The sequence below is a fragment of the Panthera tigris genome, chromosome A2 (genome assembly GCF_018350195.1).
Source record: "Panthera tigris isolate Pti1 chromosome A2, P.tigris_Pti1_mat1.1, whole genome shotgun sequence".
Lineage (NCBI taxonomy): Eukaryota > Metazoa > Chordata > Mammalia > Carnivora > Felidae > Panthera > Panthera tigris.
In genome coordinates, this window is record NC_056661.1 from 83,012,125 (window position 1) to 83,035,333 (window position 23,209).

The following is a 23,209-nucleotide window of genomic DNA, read 5'->3' on the forward strand; positions in this document are numbered from 1 at the left end:
CAGAAGAAATACAAAGGAAGGTTTTATTACTTTAATTGCAAAGAGATAAGAGCATATTGATAACATTCTTGCACTTCTGGCCGGGGGAGGGGGAGGTCAACTTCTATTTAGACCCCAGTCCTAACACCAACAAAATGGCCACCCTCCAAGTACCTGAGTTTCTAGAAAAGTGAGATTACAGTTATTCATGTTCAAGGTGCTTTTGGAAATAAGCCAAGACTTCTGGGAGGTTTTAGTGACCCTTTAAAAAGCCTAAAAGCTAGCTACTATTTAAAGAAATTTTGTCTTTAACATCCTTACAGCACAGACTGCAAAGAAAGGGGTCAACCACAGACTGATCAGAACGCTTCACAGATGTAACACTGGACATTACATATCTCTGAAATTTGCTCATGCTTGCAACCCAGCCCATCAGATTTTGACAAGTTCAGGTTATGTTGCTAGATAATCTGTGGGTTTCTACAACATTTGTTATCCTTGTATTCATATAGATTCTAGCTAAGTATAAACCTTCCTGTGCACAGCAATACGAAATACTAGGATAAGCAACAATGCTCACCTGTAAAATAAAAATAAATGTTAAAACTTATATGTATTTTGCACTTAACATTTTTACTCAAACTCTATGATCTATTAAGTGACAATGTAAAGAGCAAACCGTTTTTTTATGCTACTCATACCCATGGCAACAAAAATAATTCAACATTACATTTGGGAAACTCATGTTTTAAGAAATTTCTTCAAACAAAATGTAATTTGAAAAATAGATAAATAAAATATACTTTTTTGACATTAAACAAGTATGCTTCTTCCTGCTTCGTTTCATGGTCACTTAATAAAATCATGGTTATTTACAGAAAAATCTGATTTCACATGTACAAATTTCTCTAAACGCAGTTTAAGAGGGTCAAAAAAATCTACAAATTTGTCATTAGAAAAATAAGTATCTATAGAATGTCTTTTATTTGAAACTATAAATGTTTATATTTTCTTCTGTTACATATTTGATTTGGCCTATTACTGGATATATAACGACTTCCATGGTTTTGACACTGATTTTTTTAAGTGGGCCAAAATAACTGAAAATGACATAAAACTTCACATGGATTCATATAACAATTACAAGAACAAATGTATTTCAAGGTAGAGCAAGCCAAATAATTACAAATTTTGAAACAAATCCAACCATTTATTTAAAATATCTACTCATTAGCCTACTGGATCTTTGAAAATTAAGACATGGGATGCATTTAAGTGAATATTCAGCCAGTTGTCAAATAAGAAACCTTTTTCTGTTTCTTCTGAAGTATCCAAATCAGTCAATGTTATATACTACACTTAATACAATTTTTTTAAGTTTTTAAAAAATTAATCTCCAAACAGAATTTTTTTAAGAGTTGATAATGTGTCAATGAGTGCAATAATTAGTGGAATATTCCAATAATTAGTGGAATATTAGAATAATGGAATTATTATTTCTCTAGGATGATATGAGCATTTTACAACACTTTTTAGCAGATGTGTATCTTTCACTAATTGAATTCAGTAATCATGAGCTTGTTATTAAATTATCTATATAATATTAATTAAAATTTCCTTTCATTAAAGGAAATAACACATCAGTCCATACTGGAGATAGAAGAAAGAAAGCTGGGAATGAAATTAAATAAAACATTTTTAAAAGGTCACAACACTAAGAAATTTGTAAGACCCTTTTCCATATTTCTTGTCATGTAAATAGCTAGTACAGGTAAGAGATATTTTTAAAAATTAATATTAAACACTGGAGCTTCAAGTTACAGGTTTCTGTTGAATTCAAAGATAGCGTTAATTCAACTAAAATCCTAAAATCATTGGAGAGCTGATGGTAGCTATATTGTTGATTGTTCTATCTAATAAGTATTAATTCAGAGAAGTATTTATATTGAATTGCTGACATTCTCACAAGTGCAAAGTAAGTTCCTTGCTGTATTTTATGCATTTTTATTATACATAGTGGACTGTGAACACTTATGAATTAAATCTGTTTGTGATTGCTCCTCTTTATGAGATACTTGATTTCTAGCTGAGAAGTCAAAGTTCATTCTTAAAACATGTACTTGTATCTAAAATAGTCCCATGTAAAAAGGATAAATAAATTCCTAAATTTAAATTAGTGAATTCTAATAGGATTTCAATGCCTGCCAAGCCTAGAGTAAATGATTCAATACATTCACCAAATGTGTAAAAGATATAGGTACAAAGGAATAAACTACTCAGTGAAAACAAACAATGGCTAAAATATGCAAATAATTAAACAGTGATCTGCACACATAAAGGCAGCATCAGTTGGAATTATTTTTAAAAGGTAAAAATATGTTCCATTCCAGTTAATAGTATACTCTTCACATTAATGCTTTACAAAGAAAATGATTACTTTACTATACAAAAAAACCTCAAGAATACTACTTGCAAATTACTCATACTATCAGTAAGTCAATCATTTCATATATTTCAGTTAGTCTTCAATTAGAATGAAATATCCTGAAAGTTAACAACATTTCATATGTCACTAGCTCAAAATGACCATATGTCTGGAATAACATTTGTGTGGAGTAACACTTATATAACGCTCATTATCTGCCAGATACTACCTTATTTTAAATACATAACTTATTTAATATTCTCAAAGTACTATTACTACACCAGGCTAGATAACTTGTTTATACTGCCCATACTAAGTGGCATGCTCAAGATTCAAAATCAAGCAGTCTTCTTGGAAGACTGTTAAAGAACTACTACTCTATCTTACCTCTTGAAGGAAATGATTCAACCAGGGTCTGCTATGCATTTGAAAGCCAATGTTTTAAACTGTAAGCAGTCAGAGTTGTCAAATGTGAAAACTTTTTGCTAATTATGAAAGTGAATGTGTGAGTTTCAAGAAACTAAAAAGGAAAGTGAGCATAATAAATATGCCAAGAGATCACACAGTATAAATGTTAAGAGCTGAGATGGTGGCACTTAAATACTTCAGCTGTGATTTCATCCTGAGATGAGTCTCATTCAAAACACACACATAAAAAAGCAAACTGTCATATTTAACATTCAAGGTCATACCATTTAAATTATGTACATATACCAAAAACTACAGTAGCGTCATCCATAAATTATGCCCAAAGATAATTGTCTCATTAACCTGGTTCCAAAACATTAAAGATAATTTATTCTAAAATAATTAACTGATCAAATTGTTCTAACAGTTTGATTGTTTATTGGTCAATAAAATTCACATACCTTAAATTTTTATGAAGGAAAGTCCATCTTTATTGGAGAAAATTTGACATGATTTGCTTTTACCTTTCCAAATAAAAAGTAGCACAGAGGTTTAACTGATACTAGCCTGAAGTCAGTCAAGAAGAAAGCATAACTCCTAATAAATGTGGATCTATTTTCCTTTGAAGAAGGCTTTGAAAGAAGCAATAGGAGGGAGAGCAACGTACATCTCTAGAACTGAATTTCAAAGGCCTTATTTGGCCCTTCTTCCACATGGGAAGAATTAGAAAACTTTTTGCCTTTTATTTTCCATTGTAAGATCCTAAATGGGAAAATAAGTCCAGGCTATGTAGGTCTCCATGTGGGATTAGACGCAGTGGCAGCCATAGTGCAAGGAATGTAGGACACAATGGTCTATGTAACTGGCTGCTGTGAACTTTAGTGGCAAACTTTAAAAAAAGAGAGAAAGAAAGAAAAACCTTTCGCACTTCAGCAAAGATCTCAAAATCACTCCAAGAAACTTCCTTCAACTGGGTCTACTGCACTAATGAGATCATGGAACAGATCTGCTAATTTAGAATTAAATGCTTTGGTGAGGAAAGTTTATTATTATAAACTAAAAAGTCAGAGTTTATAAAAACAAATTAGATGTGACAATACATGGTATTTTTCATATATGACTCATCACTGTGTGGATTAAAAGCAGCTTGAATTTAATTAAATGGCTTCTAAGAATGGTTTTAAAGACATTTAAACAATGCAGAAAAATTACGATACATCTACTTTGTTTAGTATATCTTAAAATCCTATACTTTGTCCTCTTTTAAAGTTATAATTTAAAATTATAACAACTATCAGAATTGATAAGTCACTATACTGTATACCTGAAACTAAGATAACACTGTATAACTATGCTAGAATTAAAATTTAAAAACTTAATTTTTTCAAAAATGCTTAAAAATAAAGTGCTAAAATAAAAAATAAAAGTAAAAAGGAAATAAAATTATGACAACTATAATGTTAAATTAGCCAAACAAGTAAATAAAAATTGAGTAAACAATGCAATTTTATCTGGTGCGCTTTTTATTAATATTCTTATTATTTAAATGTCTACTTTTCTTTGGAAAATTTGCCTTAGTTTACCTGATTATGTATGTAGCTTCTGTTTAATACCCAATGTTTAAATGAATATTCAGAAATCAATCATCTCATTCACATTTTAAAAATAAAATTGCTAAACAAACAATGTTTCAGGTTTTCAGCTATGCCAGTTTGTTGCTTTTCCAGAAATAAGAACACTGAGCCAAGAGCTTCTAAATATTTTTCTGGCAAGTAAAATCTATAGTAAAACTCCAGACACACAGGTACCATTATCTAACATTCTGAAATCTTCATTTTGCTTACAATGATAAATAAAATAAACCTATCTGTTGTTTGACAAGGGAAAGAATGGTTTCAACAAGGGAATAGTATATATAAATGATGATATTTAGAAGAATATACAATAAGATTATATTTTCCACAAAAGCTAAGTGAGGCTTTTTTTTTTTTTCTTTCTTGGTCAATAATAACTCAGGTTGTGAACCAGGTTCCTGTGGAGGCTCTGTGAACATCATTACCAGCATCAATCATCAATGACCCAGTGAAGCCCAGAAACAAACAGTTAACAAAGAAAGAAAAGAGATTTTTCCCCTTTATGTATCACTTTATATTTATATATTCCATGAGTTCTAAAAGCAATACTCTTTCAAATAAAATATTATAGAGAAGGTGGGCGATCAGAGACTACCTTCGATCAAATCTTCCATTGCAAGATTGAAATGGCATCTGGTCTAGGTTCCTAGCTTACATAGGAATCCTGGCATCTGGTCACGTTGGCCTCTTCATAAAGACCCCAAATGAAGGGGGCTCATGAATTCACAATATGGCCAGTCCACAGATTTTTGAAACGTTATGTTAGAAAGCTCATTTTCTCCTCCTCTTCCTCCTTTTCTCTCTCTTCTTTTAGCAAGCTCATGTTCTTAACACAGGCAAAGATGTTTCATCTTTTAAATTGTTCTATAAATTTACCTTAGTTTTGTCCTATGGTGTTATCAGAAGATAGTCAAAATTCCTTTTCTTACTTAAAAGCTTTTCATTATTTAATGATAGCTTTCATGCCCTCACTTTTCCAAGTTAAGTCTTACTATTAGATTGTATGGAATATATCTATAATGCTCAATCATCTCCCTTTCTTTCTTTTTTGAATACATTCTTACTGCTAGAGATACACTTTGCCAGAGTCCCACTCAAAATACAGGGCTCAGAAAGAACACAACATTAAATGTGGGCAACACTGCAAATCATAATAAGACAATCATTTCCTTCATCAGGATGCTATCATTAGTCCAATTTCACAACACATTAACTCTTGCCATCACTTCCCACTACAAATACCAAGCTCCTGCCAATAAAAGCGCGCTCATTAATCGTGTGGCGGGTTTCTTGGACTCAAAACCAGAACCTTACATTTGTTAACTACTGCTGTAAGATAATATTACGACATCACGTAAGTTAGCAGGAATCCCTGTATTTGAGCCTCTGGTGTGTTATACTGAAAAATACCAAGATACTCTCTTTGCCTTCCTCCCTAACTCATAAATCTTCAGTTTTGCACAGTACTGAGCTATGTTGACCTACAAGCCAATGTTTACATTAGCCTATCTCAAGTAATAAGCCAGAAGATTCCCCAACGAAAACGTTTTCTCGTATGGCAATTGAAATTTAAGAAATTTTGCCAGAGACTTTTTTCATTTGCTTACTTTTCAAACTGACTTTATAGAGAAGAACATCTCCCTACGAGTGTTTCTCGATGGTCGGCCATGTAGTAAGATTATGGGGTTGTTCAAAATTCGGGCAATGGCATGCTCAACTCCATCTCTGAGGCAGGACGAACACGTAAAATCATCAATAAGAAGCCTTCAGCCTGATACGAATTTGCATATATACATACACACAGCACATGAGATGTGCGTTTGAGCTACAGAACATACACAAATCACGTGAGGAAAACAAAGATTCGCTACTTTGGTCCTCTCTCCGAGAAACTTTCACCTCACTCTTCCCTCCTTCAGGACCCTGTTCTCCTTTCAGCAAAAACAGAGTTAAGGAGAGTTCTCTAAGATCCCAGTCTCCCTACGTCCCCCCCATCACAGCCTTCACGTGAGGCTCATCCAAGCCAGGTTGAAGCTGAGGGAGCCTGAGCTGAAACCAGCTGGCTTTTCCACCCAGCTCCTCAGCAACACACCCCTCAAATCGGAAGCCAAAGGAGCCCAAACAGAGGGAACTTCCACCCAACAAGGGCAACAACCCCTGAGGAGAGAACATTCGGGTAACCGTTTCTCTCCTCCGACCCCCCAACGCTAGAACCCGCTCCCAGTGCCGCGCCTCATTCTCGAGCCTTCTCCCGCCGGCCAACTCGGGGTGAGCACTGGGGTTAGTCAGTGCGCACGTGACGCGCGGTGCCCACATGACACGACCGTGGGCGGGGGAGGGGGACAGAGGAGCGAAGCAGGGAAAAAGTTAAGGAAGACCCGTCAAAGCGCCCAAAGCAATCTGTCCCTTCCCTTCTTGGTCACCTAGAGGTTCAAGGAGGGATCCTTAGGGGACGGCTGAGGACCAAGGCGTCTCCCGTCCGGCTCCTGAAAAGGGGGGCGTAGTTCTCCACTCGCCCCGCCACCCCATGTTCCTCCCCGCCCTGCTGGTGATGCCGCTGCACCCTCAAGTTGTTCCTTCCTCCCCTTTCCTCCCTCCCTCTTTCGTGCCTTCTTTCCTTCCGTCCTTCCTTCCTTTCCTTCCCCAAAAGCTCTTCATCCACTGCGGGCTGTGCCACTGACGCACATTCAATTTGCCCCGGGAGCTCGCCCGCACCTCTGAGGTCACACAAGGCCAAACACCTTCCAAAGTGGAGGATATAACTGCGCAAAGTTGCACGCCACACTGCAAACCTGTCCCTCCCTTCCATTGAGCACCCCTTTCGGACCCCCCGCAAAGCTCACTCGCTCTGCCGGGTACTCCCTCGACCTCCCCCACTGTCGCGCCACACACCCCCTTCCACACGCGAGCCCACCCTTCCACTGCCCTGCGCTTGGAGCGGTCCAGCCGCCTGGCAAAGCACCGAGCAAGCCGCTGCGCTCACCTTGTTTGACACACTTGAGCCGGAGGGGGTCCTTGCAGTGTTTGATCACGGCCAGCACGTCCCTGATGGTGAGCCCCGCCACGGGGGTCTCGTTCACTTCCAGCAGCAGCTCCTCCGACACCAACTTGCTGCCGCTCTCATAGGCCACCTTGCCGGGCTTCACCTCCCCCAGGTAGGGAAACTGTCCATTCTCGGCGCCCCCCTTCAGTTCAAAGCCCAGCTGGCCCTCCGGGTTCCTGCCAATGACACTCTCATGGACTTTGCTAGTCCAGTGGCTTTTCTTTTTCAAGCTTTTGGACATGGCAGTGGGGTGAGTCGCCTCAGCTCCTGAGGGGTTCCTCTGGGGTAGGGGAGTTGGTGGTGAGAGAATGAGGATGCAGGAGCAAGGGGGCCAAGAGGTGAGAAGAGCAGACTTTGCCTTCCTCCCCCTTCTGTTCGGTGCTTTCCCTCTTCTTTGGATGGAGTGAGGATGATGAAGGGGGAGGATGAGAGGGACGGCTGGGCAGAGGTAGGAGAGCTTGGGTGAGGTTGTGCTGTCCCTTGAATGACACTCAAGGCTGTGGCCCCGCAGCAGAGGAGAGCTGTGGTGGCGGCGGCGGCAGCGGCGGCGGCGGCAGCCTGAGCGAGCAGTAGCCGAGCTGGTGAGCGAGTGGGGTGGGGGTGGGGAAGGAGGGTAGGGATGCCGGGGGCCACTCCTGCGTGGTGCGAGTGGGAGCGCGCGCGCGCGCCTGGGTGTGTGTTGTTAGCTGATATCCATGGTAGCTGCAGTGGCAGCAGCAGGGTCCGTGTGTGTGTGAGTGTGTGCGTACTAGTTGTACTGTACTGGCAAGAGGGGAGGAGGCAGGGGAGGAGGGAGCAGGCTGGAGCGGGAGGAGGGCCGCGCGCGCGCGCCGGGTGGGGAGCCGCTTCGCCGCTGTCTCGCTCCCTCCCTCCGCAGCTTGACCCGGTAGTGAAGGCAGAGAGAGAGGCAGGCTGGGTCCGCCTGGCAGCCTACGAGAAGAGGCGGGAGCGGGAAAGGAGGGGAGCCGAGGCCCGGCGTGGGGAGGCCGGCAGGAAGGGCTGCGAGCCCTGTGCGGACCTTTCTTCGGCCTCCACGCGGCCGGGCGGCGCGCTAGGTTACTGCGTCGCGAGGACGTCCGGACTTCTTCAGACCGGGACTCGACGGGAGCAGAAAAAGCGAGACCCGGACTTGGGGCGCGCCCCCGAGCCCGGGGCTCCGGCGGGACCGCTGCGACCCCGCCCCCCCCGGCCCGGGACCCCGCCGTGGGAAAGCCCAGCTGGCGGGACGCGGCGTGGAACTGCAGGGGAGGCCTGAGCTCCCGGCGTCGGGAGGCGGCGGAGGAGTTCACTGTTGAGCGGTGCTTTGTGTGCAGTCAAACTCGTTGCAGAGTTCTCAGAATTCCCCCTCGGAGAAGCGGAAAGTTGGGGAAGTGCAGGCTGGTTACCCAGACGGCGGGGAGGCTGAGCATCGCTTTGCGGGGTGCAGGCCGGGACGGGAACTCAGCGGAGGGGCGGAGTTGTCCGGTGAGAGGCTACTCCAGGGTCCCAGGGGAAGGGGCTTCACTTTTCCTGGTTGGGAGACGCGGAGCACAAGGGGCTGTGGGCTGGGGCGGGAGAAAGGTGGTCTTGGCAGCTTCCTGGGAGAAACGGGCTGTTCACCCCAGGAGCTGTGGCGGACACGACTGGGGCACATCCTCGCCCAGGAGAGCCTCAGACTCGGGCTTGTACCTTAGGAAGAAACCTTAAGACGTCCTGGCCCGACAGCTACCTGCTCCACAGGAGGAAAAGAAGGGTCCGACCGAACTTGAGCACCGCGGCAGAATCCGGGCTGGAGCTCAGCTCGCAGGCCCACCACGGGCTTCCTTTCCCTTCACCAAGTTTGCAGCCTGGAGGAGAGGTGAGGACAGGCGCGCAGAGATTCAGTAGGGCTGCTGATTTTCATTCAAAGCTAATTTCGTGTAAGATGTTAGGAATAATTTTTTAAATTCCTGTGACTAGTAAATGAATTTCATTTGCTGTATCTTAAAAATGATACGGTTGAGAAAGAAAAAAAAAGTTGCACACCCACTCTTCTCTTTAAAGCAAAGTACGAAAACGACTGAGCAGTTAAGGTTTTTGATGTCTGAGATGAAGAGAGTGTGGGAGGCAAGCGGCACAGTTAAAAACGTGTAGTCCACCCAAACAGAAAGACCGGAATTGAATTGAGGCTTTGCTGCTTACCAAGAGGTGATCTTGAATTGATTATTTGACCTTTCTGAGCCTCATTTTCCTTATTTGTTAAACAGGGTTAAAAGTACTAATTTGATAGGATATGATGAGGATGAATCAGGTAATGCATACAAAGTGCTTGCCTGGTACAGGTGGGTAGGCACTAAAAATAGTAATTTCTTCCTCTTTTCCTCGCAAGTGTAACTCATTGTTTGGGGAAGAGGGGAATCAAATTTAGTCAGCTGGAAGAGTTACTGAAGAAAGATGATTTATTTAAACATGTATCTTTTTTTCCCTTGAGACGATGGATCCCCAGTGGGTTGGCTTCTGCTGTGAGGATTGTTCAGTGGGCCAGGGGCAGTGCCAGGATCTGAAATCAAAGCTGAAGGCAATGCCCAGGAGGCCGCAAGGTTTTTTGGTGCTTAGCCCAGTCTCACCCAAACAAGTTGGGTTTTAGCATTATGAGATACAGACCTACATGGAAATTGAAAATGAGAACTGAATATGCATTTTTAAACACCAATTACAAACTAACACGTATGGGTAATACTAATATTTATCGAATTCTAACTATGTGCTAGGTGCTGTTGTATAGGCTTTACATTTATTTTTCCCATCATCTTTATAAAGTAAATATTATCATCCCCTTTTACAGATAAGGAGACTGAGGCATACAGAGATTAACTTTTACCAGGCTGCTAATTTAGTCAGTGGTGAAGCTAATATTCAGACCCAAATGTTTTGGCTCCAGACCTGGTCTCATTCACTGCATTGTGCTCTCCTCATGCACTTAACCATGTGTCTTACCAGAAGTCAGTACATAGCATCCTCAAAGGTTGGGTCTGCATTTCATTGTAGTGGTAATAAGGGGGAAAAAAAACGAAGAAGACGACAAATGGAGTAGGAGTTTGGTATAAAAGCATTTCCCCCTCAAGAACCCAAGAGAGTCATTGAGCTATGTGCCAACAGTCTCATGCTTCTCAGCTTCTAGTTCATCTTTGCCCTGAACTGTGATATTTAGAACTAGAACCTGTAAACATTGCTTTGTTCTCAACCCAATGCTAGGACTTGTCAATAGAAGGTGCAAGAGGGACACTGCCTAAAAAGGGGGGGCCTCTTCTTTTCTTCTTGCTCCTGTGTGGTCAGTGGGTGGCTTTCTGGCTTGTGGTGTGCAAGAGATCAGTGTTTCACATCATTAGGTAAGTTTGGCTGATTCCCCAGTGTGTGGCTTCCCAATAAGCCATGCTGGCCTCCCAATGGGTGCATTCCTAGCAAGTTTCACTGGCACCCCAGCTGGTGGTTCCCTCACCAACCCAGACTGTGACACCTAATGAATTTCACTGCCATAGGTTGGGCCACAGACACATTATCTCCAGTAAGGTCTGTGTCTCTGGCTTGGTAGCATTGAGGACAGGGATGAGAGCATGGTTCTTCTAAGTTATTACCTAAGTTATTGGGTACTTTCCCACAGCCCCAGAAGTACTGGCTGCTCCCTAAACCACTACTCCTGTGTTTGTTAGTAATCTCCTCGCTTAGTAGTCAGTCTCCTTTTACTAGTTAACGCTTTATATTAGCTTTTCCCAGTTTTAGTGATGGTGTTATTTCTGTCTCCTGCCTGGATCTTGACCACTACAGGTGTAAAAGGGTCTTATAGAACCCTGAGGAGAGCACCATCTGGGGACTCAGAAATTGGGATCCTGCCTTTAGCCATATAACCTTGATTAAATCACATAGCCTCTCAGAACTTGTTCCCTCATCTGTAAAAAGGTGATGATTTATGTGACAAGGTTGTGTGAGCATCATGTAAAATTTAAATGCACTGAAATGTGGCAGCAAAAAAGAAGATGGGTGTATTTTCTTTAAGAAAAAGAAATTTACATGTATTCTGAGGACTTGTTAGGTTGTTTCCTAGGAGTGAAAAAACAGCATTTTCTGTCAGATACAATGTCATCAAATAAATTGTCGATCAGTTGACTTTGCTAACTTTTCAGAGATGAAAGCAAATAGTTGTGAGTCCTTAGTTGTTCAGGTTTACAGCACTATGAAAAGTATGACTGAAATAACAATCATTTTGAAATGCTAGATTCAGACTAATTTGATTATCTTCTCTTCTGGAACCCTTCACATTTGCTTTATTTCTTCTTGTCTGCTTTACCCTTTCTGAGTTTGATACCTGTGTCAAGAATGAATTTTTTCATTGCTGACACTCTTTGTGCAGAACATGGCACTGGATATTGCATTCTATTAAAGAAGAGTTTGGGAATCTTAAAAGCTGAAGAAAGAAACGCATTCCTACCCCCTTGCACATTCTCTGGCACAATGTAAATGCTCAGCAGAATTCTACCTAATAACAGATATGTCCAAAGTAACAGCATATAAAATTTCATTATATGACCACCACCTTAATATGAATTTTTATCTTCAGTATGTAATGATTATCTCTTTACACATATACTAATGTCTTAAGGAATGGAATGAAAAAGAGCACTTATTGATGAAGAAAAGACAGAATATGCTTAGTAGTGAGGCTGAGGTTAAGAAAAGAAGCCAGATTCTTCAAGAGCTTGGGACAGGGTCTGAGAGGTGGTATTGGTGTAATAATGGCAATGGAGGATTAACTTGACACACTCCATAGTTTGTCTGTGATCATTCCTATTATTAAACCTCCTTTCACTTCTGCTTCAGTATTCACACACAAATATACTAATCCATATTTATAAGGTAGATTTACTTAGCATAATACCAAGCTTCTCAGACTTTTCTATCAAAATATCTCTCAACAATGATATACTTATCCCACCCCCAGCCAAGAGTAATCTTATTTGACGTCCTCCACTTTTATCTAAAAATTCATATGAATTTTCTGCTCTGTAATAGGTTCATATTTATATGGATATTAAATATGATTTTTCTCCCAAAACATTGCCTAAAAGATGTTCCAGAAGGATTTGCTATGTTTATCTGCTGGTTTCTTAGCCCAGCCTGGTGACTCCATGGGTATCTATAGCTTAAGTCCAGTAACTAGATATGCAAGCCCAAGTCCTAGAAAGAGAATTTGGACTGCAAAGATAGATGTGGGCACACTTTGAAACCTTGGCTCTTCAGCCTTACCCAGAACTGTGCAAAATGTGAGAAGAGAAAAACACTGAACTCCAGTTTACAAAATCTTTTGCTAGGCAGAGAAGAGAGGAAAGATCAGGGAAAAAGACCATATTCCAAAGAAAGGATTGAATGTTGAGAAATCAAGCTTCTTGAAGTTAGTGAGAGGAAGGTTTAGGGCTTAGATGCCTCCAAACACTTGCACAGAACTGCATATTTCATTGGTATTTTATCAAATTACATTATAGTGCTAATTCTTCTTACCTGAAAACCTCAAATATTTTGATGATGGTAACTTTAGATTTATATCAATTAAATTTGTATGGAAGGGTCAGAATTGTTTCATTTTGATCTAGAATTAATGTCCATTGATTGTATTTCTGCATTTCATAGAACCATCTTATTTTTCAGTATCGGTTATATGATTGGGATAGAATATATGGTCTAATGTCTGTAATGCAGGAACTTCCTCTTGAATAGTACTGTCAATTAGTCACCTAGCCCTGTGCAAAAAGATGTGGGGACAGGTAAAATTTGACTACTTAAGTCTGAGGGTATTAGATCATTTTAGTTGCTAGAAAGTTCTGAATGATGTGACTTTGGTCTTTATAAAGCGCCTTTTTGTGTGAAGTTCCTGGACCATATACTATATACAAATCGGGGAAAGAGAACTGCAAAAACATTTAAATAATTGTTTCACCTTAACTACAGAGTTGACAATGTATGGAGAAATTTGACCAGCTCAATAAATGAAAACATTATAATATTTTGTTGTTGTTGTTCTGTAGCTTTGAAGTGATTGCAATCTTTTTGGTAAAAGATAATGGGTACTTTAGTAAAAACGCTGGATACTGCAGCTGCCTATTTACCGTATTCACAAAACACAGCAAGCTAATACTGGATCTGAAAATGTATACCTTTTCATGAAGTACTATACAGGGGTACTTCTTACATGTCAATATCTGAATTTATCTTTCTTTTTGTTTTGCTTTTTACTTATTCTGTGCCTGTCAATCTTTCATCATCAGTTCACAATCTACTAAACCCCAAAAGATTGTTTCATACCTTTTTATACTTTTAGACCCTCCTTACTAGATTTTTTTAAACACTTCAGAAATTCAGGTACTTCAATTTCATGCCATCAAGTAGCTATATCTGTCCCCCACTTTTTATTATTAAATGAGCAGTTCAATTTGTCACTTTCTGCTTCGTGATTCTAAATCTTTTAAAACCATTTTACCATTTTTTTCATGCTTTCATCCTTACAGTAAACTATCTATAAAACACTCTTTTCTAACTGCTTTTTTTAATATTATTATTCCTTTTCTTTTCCAAATCCACTTCTCAATTTATCCTTTTTTTCTCTATAGATCTTAGGATATGTCTTCAGTTTCCTATCAATTCCCATCAAAAATTTTTAAAGTAAACTTAAAATATCCTACATGGATTTTTAATATCATTTCTACAGCCCATATTTTAATCTTGCCTGTTATTTTTTTTTTTTTATCATTTCTGTTGTTAGTTTAAAATGACAAAAGCTTCCATTGCAAGGAAGAAGCATAAAGGGACAGTATGATCATAAACTCAACTTTGTCAATGGTGTACATTAGGTATAAAGAAAGTTATGGAAAGAAAGTGAACATATTCTCTTTTGAAATGGTAAGGAACAGTTAGATGTATTTTCTAGTGTTTGGAAAAGCATATTTCAAAAAATTCAAGGGAAACTTCATCATGCTTCCTTAGCCATTTTACTGAGAAGCAAAAATACTTATGAATAATTGGAGGTAATAAGAATGTATTTCTACTCATACTAATTTTAATAGTTTTGAAACCTCCAAATACTGTTCTTTGTAGTGTGGTTTACTTTTAACCGTTTTGTGTGTCGTGAGTATTTTTCAGAATATGATGAAGGCTAGTGATCTTATTCTGTCCTGCTGCTCTACCACAGATACACATAAGATATATCTTCCAAATATTAAATATCATTTCATTTATTTATAGATCCACTGAAGCCCAATCATTTGCTTGGATATGAAATTCTTTGAAAGTCCAACCTAAATAAATCTCTTGTATACTTTTTTACTTATATATAATCAGCTGAAAGTTATCGTGTCTGCTGAACTCCTATGAAATGCAACCTGATTCTTTTCATGACACTTCTTTCTGCCTTTTATTATAAAATTAGACTTACCTCAACCTCAATTCTAGGCTACAACTTTTTTAATAACATGGCTTATGTTTGTATTCCTCACAGAGGTTGAATGAATAAAGAGAAATATAGTACTAGGGAAAAAAAAACTACAATGAATATTTATCTATTGTATTTAATATGAGAATGTATCTATTAAGCAAAGAATCAACTGATGCTAGTAAAGTAAACCCAATATTTAAGAATGTATTTCAAAAGATCAAGAACAGCAAGAAGTTTTGAAAGCTGTTAAGGTTTTGAGACAGTTATCTCCCGTTTTATATATTGAGAATATTTTTAAAAGTAAAAGAGGGAGTTTAAGTTTCTTTAAGAGAAAATTGTAGTTAAGATGGGTCAGAGAAAAATTGGATTCATTTAATTCCTTTAGATTAAAGGAATTAGATTAATCTTCCAACTTAATCTCAATGAAATCTTAGGGCAGTAAAAGAATTAGGAAGTTTGGCAAGTCATTGTCTGTAATCCGAAGGAAAGTGGACATTAAGGGATTGAGTAGAAGATGAGTGAAAAACAAAATTTTAATGTGCTTCCCAAGGAGAGAATGATGCATTCCACAACTATAGACCATAAAAATGAGGATATCAAGAGAAAGAAGTGGTAACATGATGCTAGCATAGCTTCATGAAGAACAAGTCAAATGTGGGGCACCTGGGTGGCTCAGTCAGTTAAGCATTCTAGATTTCAGCTCAGGTCATGATCTCAGGGTTGCTGAGTTCTAGCGCTACATTGGGCTGGTACTGACGGCATGGAGACTGCTTGGGATTCTCTTTCTCCCTCTCTCTGCCTCTCCCCTGCTCATGCTCAATCTCTCTTTCTCTCTCTCTCAAAATAAATAAAACTTAAACAATTTTTTAAAAAAAGAACAGGTCAGATGCACATTTTTACTTATAAAGCATGGCTTATTTGTTGTGGATCCATGTTAGCTAAATTGTTAAATATTAATGTCTTCACCACTTTTCTGATATCAACAATGAGTACTCCAGGACCAGGTCTCCATCATCTGTTTAATATCTTCAAGTAACAGGGTGCCTGGGTGACTCAGTCAGTTGAGTGTCCCACCCTTAATGTCATCTCAGGTCATGATCCCAGGGTCATGGGGTCAATACCTGTATCAGACTCCACACTGAAGATGGAGCCCACTTGAGGTTCTTTCTGAAAATAAATAAACATTTAATATCTTCAGGTGATTTCAACTTGTAAATAATCTTTTAGCACATTCCCCACATCTGGTTTTACCAGGACTACACAGAATAGGCCTGTTACTTCCCTCTTACAAGCGCCCGCAATATTACATGTGATCAACTGCTGCCTTTATTTCCTCATGTTAATTTGGTGGGATCACTCTTGGTCCTTTTTCAAAACATCTAAGCCTTTTCTTGAGTAATTCACTGACCCTAAACCTGTCAGATATTTTAAGACCACTATCATAATTTTAATACCGTAAATGTATTCAATATATGTTTAATGCAAAATATACTTTGAATAACTAAAACTGTACTATGAAAAATATTATACATTTCAGAATATCACATAAATATTTAATGAATTTCAGACCATGTTATTTAGTGACAATTATGAATATTTTACCTATAGTTAATATTGGTTGTGATATTGGTCAACTAGTAGTTATATAGGATCTGAATTTAAATGACTTTCATCTAGTTTTGAGTCTTAATGAAAGAATTTGCATATACTAAGGGCTTCTAGAGTGTAATGACTGCCATTTTAATAAAATTTCAAAGTTTTGAGGACATTTTCATTACAATATAATTCAGCTTCCTACCTTTGGCCATATTTAAATATTTATTTCTGTTGTCAACAGTATCCTTATAGAACTAGAAATAAATAAGGGAGTAATTCCTTCACTTAGTGACAATAGGTTTTAATCTTTTAGAGAGTCCTATACACTGGTAATTTGTGTGACTGAAGTTCAGGAACTCATTATTCAGATGTCTTGCATACCTCAAGAAGAATAAACATTGCATTTTCCTCTTGAAGACCCCAAAATATATTTAAGGATGTCAGTTTATATATAAACATACCCTGAAGCTCCCACTTTAGCAGGAAGCTAAATAAAAGAAGTTTAAGTTTTCCCAATACTAATGGAGATTTACTTCCCAGCCCTTTTCCCTGAAGACAAGTGTAGTCTCTCCTCAAGGGTAGGAAGATTTGCATATGATTTTAAGGGCTAGAAACCCCTTTTCTGCTCTCTCCAAAATGCCTTCAGTATGTTTTGTCATATTGCTTGATGATTTTGCATTAGAGATTTATCCTTGAGATAATAAAACACAAATATCTCTGAAAGGGTTTCTTCTGCTTTAGTCATATTCCTATGGCTACTAGGGAACAAAATGTGTTTATATGTTACAGGATAAAAGGAAGATTGCCAGCCAACAAATCCCTAGAGTCTGTACTACATTAAACGTTGCTTAGCAATTTCCACGATTTTCTCAGTCTAGTTTACAAATAAAGACATTAAAAATCAGGGGCATGTGGGTATGTTACATGAAGTTGTGAAATTGGTATTTATTCTGTGTTTCTAATCTCTATATTGATTTAAAAACAAAATAGGGGCGCCTGGGTGGCTCAGTCAGTTAAGCGGCCGACTTCGGCTCAGGTCATGATCTCGCAGTCTGTGGGTTCGAGCCCCGCGTCGGGCTCTGTGCTGACAGCTCAGAGCCCGGAGCCTGTTTCAGATTCTGTGTCTCCCTCTCTCTGATCCTCCCCCATTCATGCTCTGTCTCTCTCTGTCTCAAAAATAAATAAACATTTAAAAAAAATTAAAAAAAAAAAAGAAATGGCAGGTTAATAGGTGGTGTGCTAGGGTGGCAATAATTTAGTTGGATGTTACGGACAGGTGTTTCCTGGGAGATAATTTTTTTTTTTAATTTTTTTTTTTAACGTTTTATTTATTTTTCAGACAGAGAGAGACACAGCATGAACGGGGGAGGGGCAGAGAGAGAGGGAAACACAGAATCTGAAGCAGGCTCCAGGCTCTGAGCCATCACTGAGAGGTAATTTTTAAGCCAGGACTTGAATGAGATATAACCTCCAGTTGCAAAAATTTTATAGGAAGGTATCTTCAGACAGAGGAAAAAGAAGTATCTAGGACCTTAAGTAGTTAGGAACTTGCCATGTCAGAGACTAGGTAATTTTCATTTGTATTGTTTTATGCATTCGATTATACTTTCCCTTAGGTTAATCTATATAAGGTCTTCCACAATTTGGACCCTGCTTGAAATTTAATACTGCCCTGATCCTTTCTCACCATGCTCCATGCTAGTCAGTGCCTCTGTGACTTTGTAAAAGCTGTTTATTTTGTTTAATAGCCTCTCCTTGATTTGTTCTTGGCTGATTAACTGAATCCTCTCTTAAACTCTGCCTCAGGCATTCCCTCTTTTAGGAAGCCGTCTCTGATTCTCTCCTGCCCACCATCCATTGAGTCACTCAGTCTTTGTGCTACCATTGACTTGTGCACTCGGCACTGGGGCTTTTCATTTATTGATTTACCTATCTGCTTTTATCACTAGTGAGTTTCTTTAGCACAGGGACGTTATTGTAATTCATACCTGACTACACACGGTCCACAATACTAGTGGTACTAAATAGTTTAATACTAGTAGTATAAGTAGACAATAAATCATTGTTAAATCAGTGGGGTATCTTTTTGTTATGACTTAACTAATGTAACATTCATCTTCAGAACAGTTTGTATGACATACTTATTGTAGTTGATATCCATAAATTAACTCTTCACTCTAGCTGTATTCTGTAGCTGCTAGGATGTTTATCATTATTTCATTTCAAAACAATAAAATGTTGCATGAAATATAATCATTCATGTTTAATGCAGACTACACTCATAGAAATATTGTAAAAATATTAATTTCTGACAGTTTTCAATTTAGTTTTTCTGTTTAGCATATTTATGATAGATTTTCATCCTACTTTTTTAATTTTTTTTTTTAACGTTTATTTATTTTTGAGACAGAGAGAGACAGAGCATGAACGGGGGAGGGTCAGAGAGAGAGAGGGAGACACAGAATATGAAACAGGCTCCAGGCTCTGAGCTGTCAGCACAGAGCCCGACGTGGGGCTTGAACTCACGAACCGCGAGATCATGACCTGAGCCGAAGTCGGACGCTTAACCGACTGAGCCACCCAGGCGCCCCCATCCTACTTTTAAATATGTAGGCATGGAGAACTAGGTACTATTTAATGAAAATCGTGATTTAATAGCATGTTTTATGTGGCTTGTTGGTTTCTCTTTTTAATTTAGAGTAGTCGTTATGTTTGAGATCTTCATTACATTTCACGTACCAGAACTCACTGTTCTTTCTTAAGTTGGAACCTGAGGGCTTTTCTAATTCCCAAATGCCTGGCAGAGGTAGAATAGCTGGATGAGAACCTGTGAGGAAAAATTACAGGAGGTGTGGCATGGTCAGTCAGAGGAGGATATGGGTATTTCGGCAGTACCAGACTTTAAGGGATGACAGAGATATAACATTAAAGTAACCATGCAGAATTGGAAATACGTACTTGGAGCTTCCCCCACCCCAGGAAGTTTCCAGTATACTGGCACTTGCTCAGTGTCTGAAGAGATAAGTATCTACATGATTGGCATATGTTCTAGGCTTTATCCATAGTCAGGAAGTGTTTTCCACCCTACAAGTTCCCCTTGAATTCATTGGAGGTACAATTGTATGATACAAATTTACTGAATGAACTAAGCTAATGAATAAATGTATAAGTCTTTAATATCAGTTCCTTTACTTGTCTTTAAAGTTTATGTCAATATGTACTCCTGGATTCTTATTTTATCTAATGGGATAGAATCTACTACTAATAGTCTGTTTTGAAGCTCAAATTGTTTGCTTTGCCCTGTGGGGGCTCCTTCAAGATGGTTGCTGTCCTTTTGACATGTGCTTTTGATTATTTGAATACTTTGTTGCTTCTTTATATAACAAAATGTTCTAATTTATCTTACTTTTTCTCTTCCCCAGCTCTGGAATCTGCCTCCCTACCCCCACCAAGGAACCCTGTTCCCTTTTGTGAAGAATCATATTTAGAAATCAAGATAGGATATTTTGACTTATTTATTGCTGTTAGTGGGCCATTATTTCTAAGTCTTTTCAGTGGACAGACCTAGGAAATATGTGTGTATATGTATGTAATATATTAACTACCTTTATATATATTAAAAATGATTTCATGCTGATACTTCCCATTAATATCACAAATCCCTTTACTTTTCATAAGAAGAGATAATCACTGGCTTATTTGTGAACAAAATACTAACATTTTTGAAGAGATCTGAAAAGTAATAATATTGATCTCAAAGCCCATTCAAATAAGTTTTATTGATATTTAAACATAGCATATATTAGAATCTTAGATATTGGAGGAAGACATTATCTAGGACTGTGATCGAGATGTTATACCGTAGACTCTTGAAGTCAGTTTCTGGATCTGTGTTGAAATAGAAAAATAAGATAAGAGGGTAAAAGATTGTCCTAATCCTTCACAACATTGTTAACTACACGGAGAAAGCATATTAAGCATGCATGACACCCAGAATCTTGAAATGAATGCATATTTATGAGAGGAGTATAAACAAATAAGGAAGTGTTACAGTGACATAGTGACACTACCTACTGGGAAAAATACTAGTGTTTCTCATTGGATAAATATGTGGATACAGTCCTAATACTAGCCATTCCACTTAGCAATAGCTTGACTATTATTTGACTACTAATGAGAATAACTTGGCCAGAGATGAAGAGGAGGAGTTGTGAACATCTAAACAATGGGACTTGCATCATAAGAGCCCTAGGGCTATGTAATCTAGTTCTTACAGACTTTTCTCCCAGGAGACTTGGAGAACTTTTCTCTAATGGTCTGTGTCTCCTCCACTAGGTTGAAAACCAGAGCCTCTCTACCTGGTTTACTAATCCCAAAGATTAATTCAGTAGAAGTCCTCGCTTATTTTTACTGGTTCCTTTGCTTTATCTGGGAAAATACAGTGTAAAAAGTATAGTTGACGGTTTAGAGTTTGTTTTATGTGTATAGTAAATCAAAGATCCCCATTTTAATACGGCATCCTCTATGCACTTGCTAAATACTCCCTTGTAATAATTTAATGACCTGAAAATGATGTAAATATATATACGTATATATTCATGTTATTTTTAACTTCAGAAATCAGTGTTTTAAAAGTGAATACCTGAAGAACTACCACTGTCATTAGAAAAATTTTTTGACCAGTGTTTGAAGGTAAAATTAAGTAACACTGAATAAGGAGTTATTATGTGATATACATCATATGTATTACATTTTACTTATTTATCAAAACTATGTATTTGCTAGAGCTGTTATTATTCCCATTTTATAGAAGAAGAAACTGAGATTATATACTTTATTGAACTTGGTCAGCCTCTTGTAACTAATACATAATAGAGATAGGATTTAGGGGCGCCTGGGTGGTTCAGTCGGTTAAGTGTCCAACTTCGGCTCAGGTCATGATCTCGCAGTCCGTGGGTTCGAGCCCCGTGTCGGGCTCTGTGCTGACCGCTCAGAGCCTGGAGCCTGCTTCAGATTCTGTGTCTCCCTCTCTCTCTGACCCTCCCCTGTTCATGCTCTGTCTCTCTCTGTCTCAACAATAAATAAACATTAAAAAAAATTTTTTTTTAAATAGAGATAGGGTTTAAAGCCACATATGTTTGATTCTAGACCCCATACCCTCTTGAGTGCATCACATAAAACTTTGCACTGTCCTTGGCGAAAAACAACTTTTGCTAAGTTGATTCCTTACTTTGTGGTCCATAAAGGAAGAATGTTGGTCTATCTTAGCGATCTCTATATTTTTAATAAGCAATAAATAATATTCACCACACATAATAGCTTTTTTCATGGTCTGTATTCATTATTGCAAAATAACTATGACTCAGTGATACTTTGAACTTAATTTTATTCATTAAAATACATCTGTATATGCATATGAAAATACCAGTTGTGACAACAGAATAGAGAGTTTTGTTTTGAAAGGTAACTTAATTTGTAACTGATAATTGACCATAAGTAGATTATGAAGGTATAGACAACATATATGTGGGTAAAAGTTGGCCTGGAGTTAATTTTTTTCTTTCTTTTTTTAATAGAGTTGTTGCCATTAAACTTTTTTGTTGAAGTATCATCAACATACAGTGTTATTAGTGTCAGGTGCACAATATAACGATTCAACAATTCTGTACATTACTCAGCACTCATCATGATAAACATACTCTTAATCCCCCTTATCTGTTTCACTCTTCCCCTACCCACCTCCCTTCTGGTAACTACCAGTTTGTCCTTTGTATTTAAGAGTCTGGTTTTTTGTTTGTCTCTTTTTCTTTGTTCATTTATTTTGTTTCTTAAATTCCACAGATGAGTGAAATCATGTGGTATTTGTCTTTCTCTGCAACTTGCATCCGTATCTTGGCTATTGTAAATAATGCTGCAGTAAACATAAGGGTGCCTGGGGTCATCTTAAATGAACTTTATCCAAAAGGGCTGCCTAATAAGCAGTAGGATCCCATCAGAGAGTCCATGAAGAGATGAACTGAGAACCAAATCACAATGAAGTGCAGGGGAGAGGATGCTTACCAATGAATGGAGAGAGAAGTAATGATCTGAAAACACTGCAAAGAACTGAAACACCCTGCAACAGAAAAACACAAGAGTCAGCTTTGACACCTGTCAAACCAGAGAGCAATGATGGCAGCTTACAAAAGTACCAGCCCATGCCTTCATCTCTCCTCCATCCACCATCTTGAAGCCTGGCGTGATCAGAAACAGTACAAGTTAGCAATTTCAGAGAGGAAGAAAGACAAGTTTGAAAAGTAGGGGAATATCTGTCCAAGCCATACTGTACCCTGCAGGCCTGCCTTCTGTTGCATAGCTGATTAGGTGAGTGCAGAAGCTTTAATTTTAAATGAAGCTTGTAGTTTTTGTTATTACTCTGAATGTACCTATCACTTTCAGAATTGAAGTCATTTAAGTAACTGAAGTACCAGGGGGATTTTTATTATTTAAGAACAGCTGTGGGACGCCAACCAAGATTTTATCCAGGGGAAAAAGAAGAATTACCCTATAGCACACTTTAACAGACATTATGAGAGAAAAAGTTACTTAATGATTTCATTTGGCAATTCTTTTCCTTCAGAAAATCATCATAGATTTATATATCCATATATCATATATCCAAAAATACACACTTTATATGTGCATGT

At 38.5% G+C, this 23,209-nt stretch overlaps 2 protein-coding genes across 2 annotated transcripts in view; one reads left to right on the top strand and one right to left on the bottom strand.

The window, feature by feature from the left end:
• The window catches only part of MAGI2 (membrane associated guanylate kinase, WW and PDZ domain containing 2), a 1,321,708-nt gene extending 1,313,478 nt beyond the window's left edge, over window positions 1-8,230 (bottom strand). Inside the window, exon 1 of the mRNA XM_042965265.1 lies at window positions 7,430-8,230. Coding sequence (XP_042821199.1) covers window positions 7,430-7,730 — 301 coding nt within the window. The 5' untranslated portion in view covers window positions 7,731-8,230. The remainder of the gene's footprint in view (window positions 1-7,429) is intronic.
• Window positions 8,109-21,405, top strand: LOC102959639. Its single transcript, XM_042977204.1, has 4 exons — window positions 8,109-8,131; window positions 8,380-8,953; window positions 9,163-9,326; window positions 19,946-21,405. Exons 1-3 carry the CDS (start codon window positions 8,109-8,111, stop codon window positions 9,235-9,237), a joined length of 672 nt encoding a protein of 223 aa, XP_042833138.1. The 3' UTR covers window positions 9,238-9,326; window positions 19,946-21,405.
• Window positions 21,406-23,209: the final 1,804 nt, after the last annotated feature.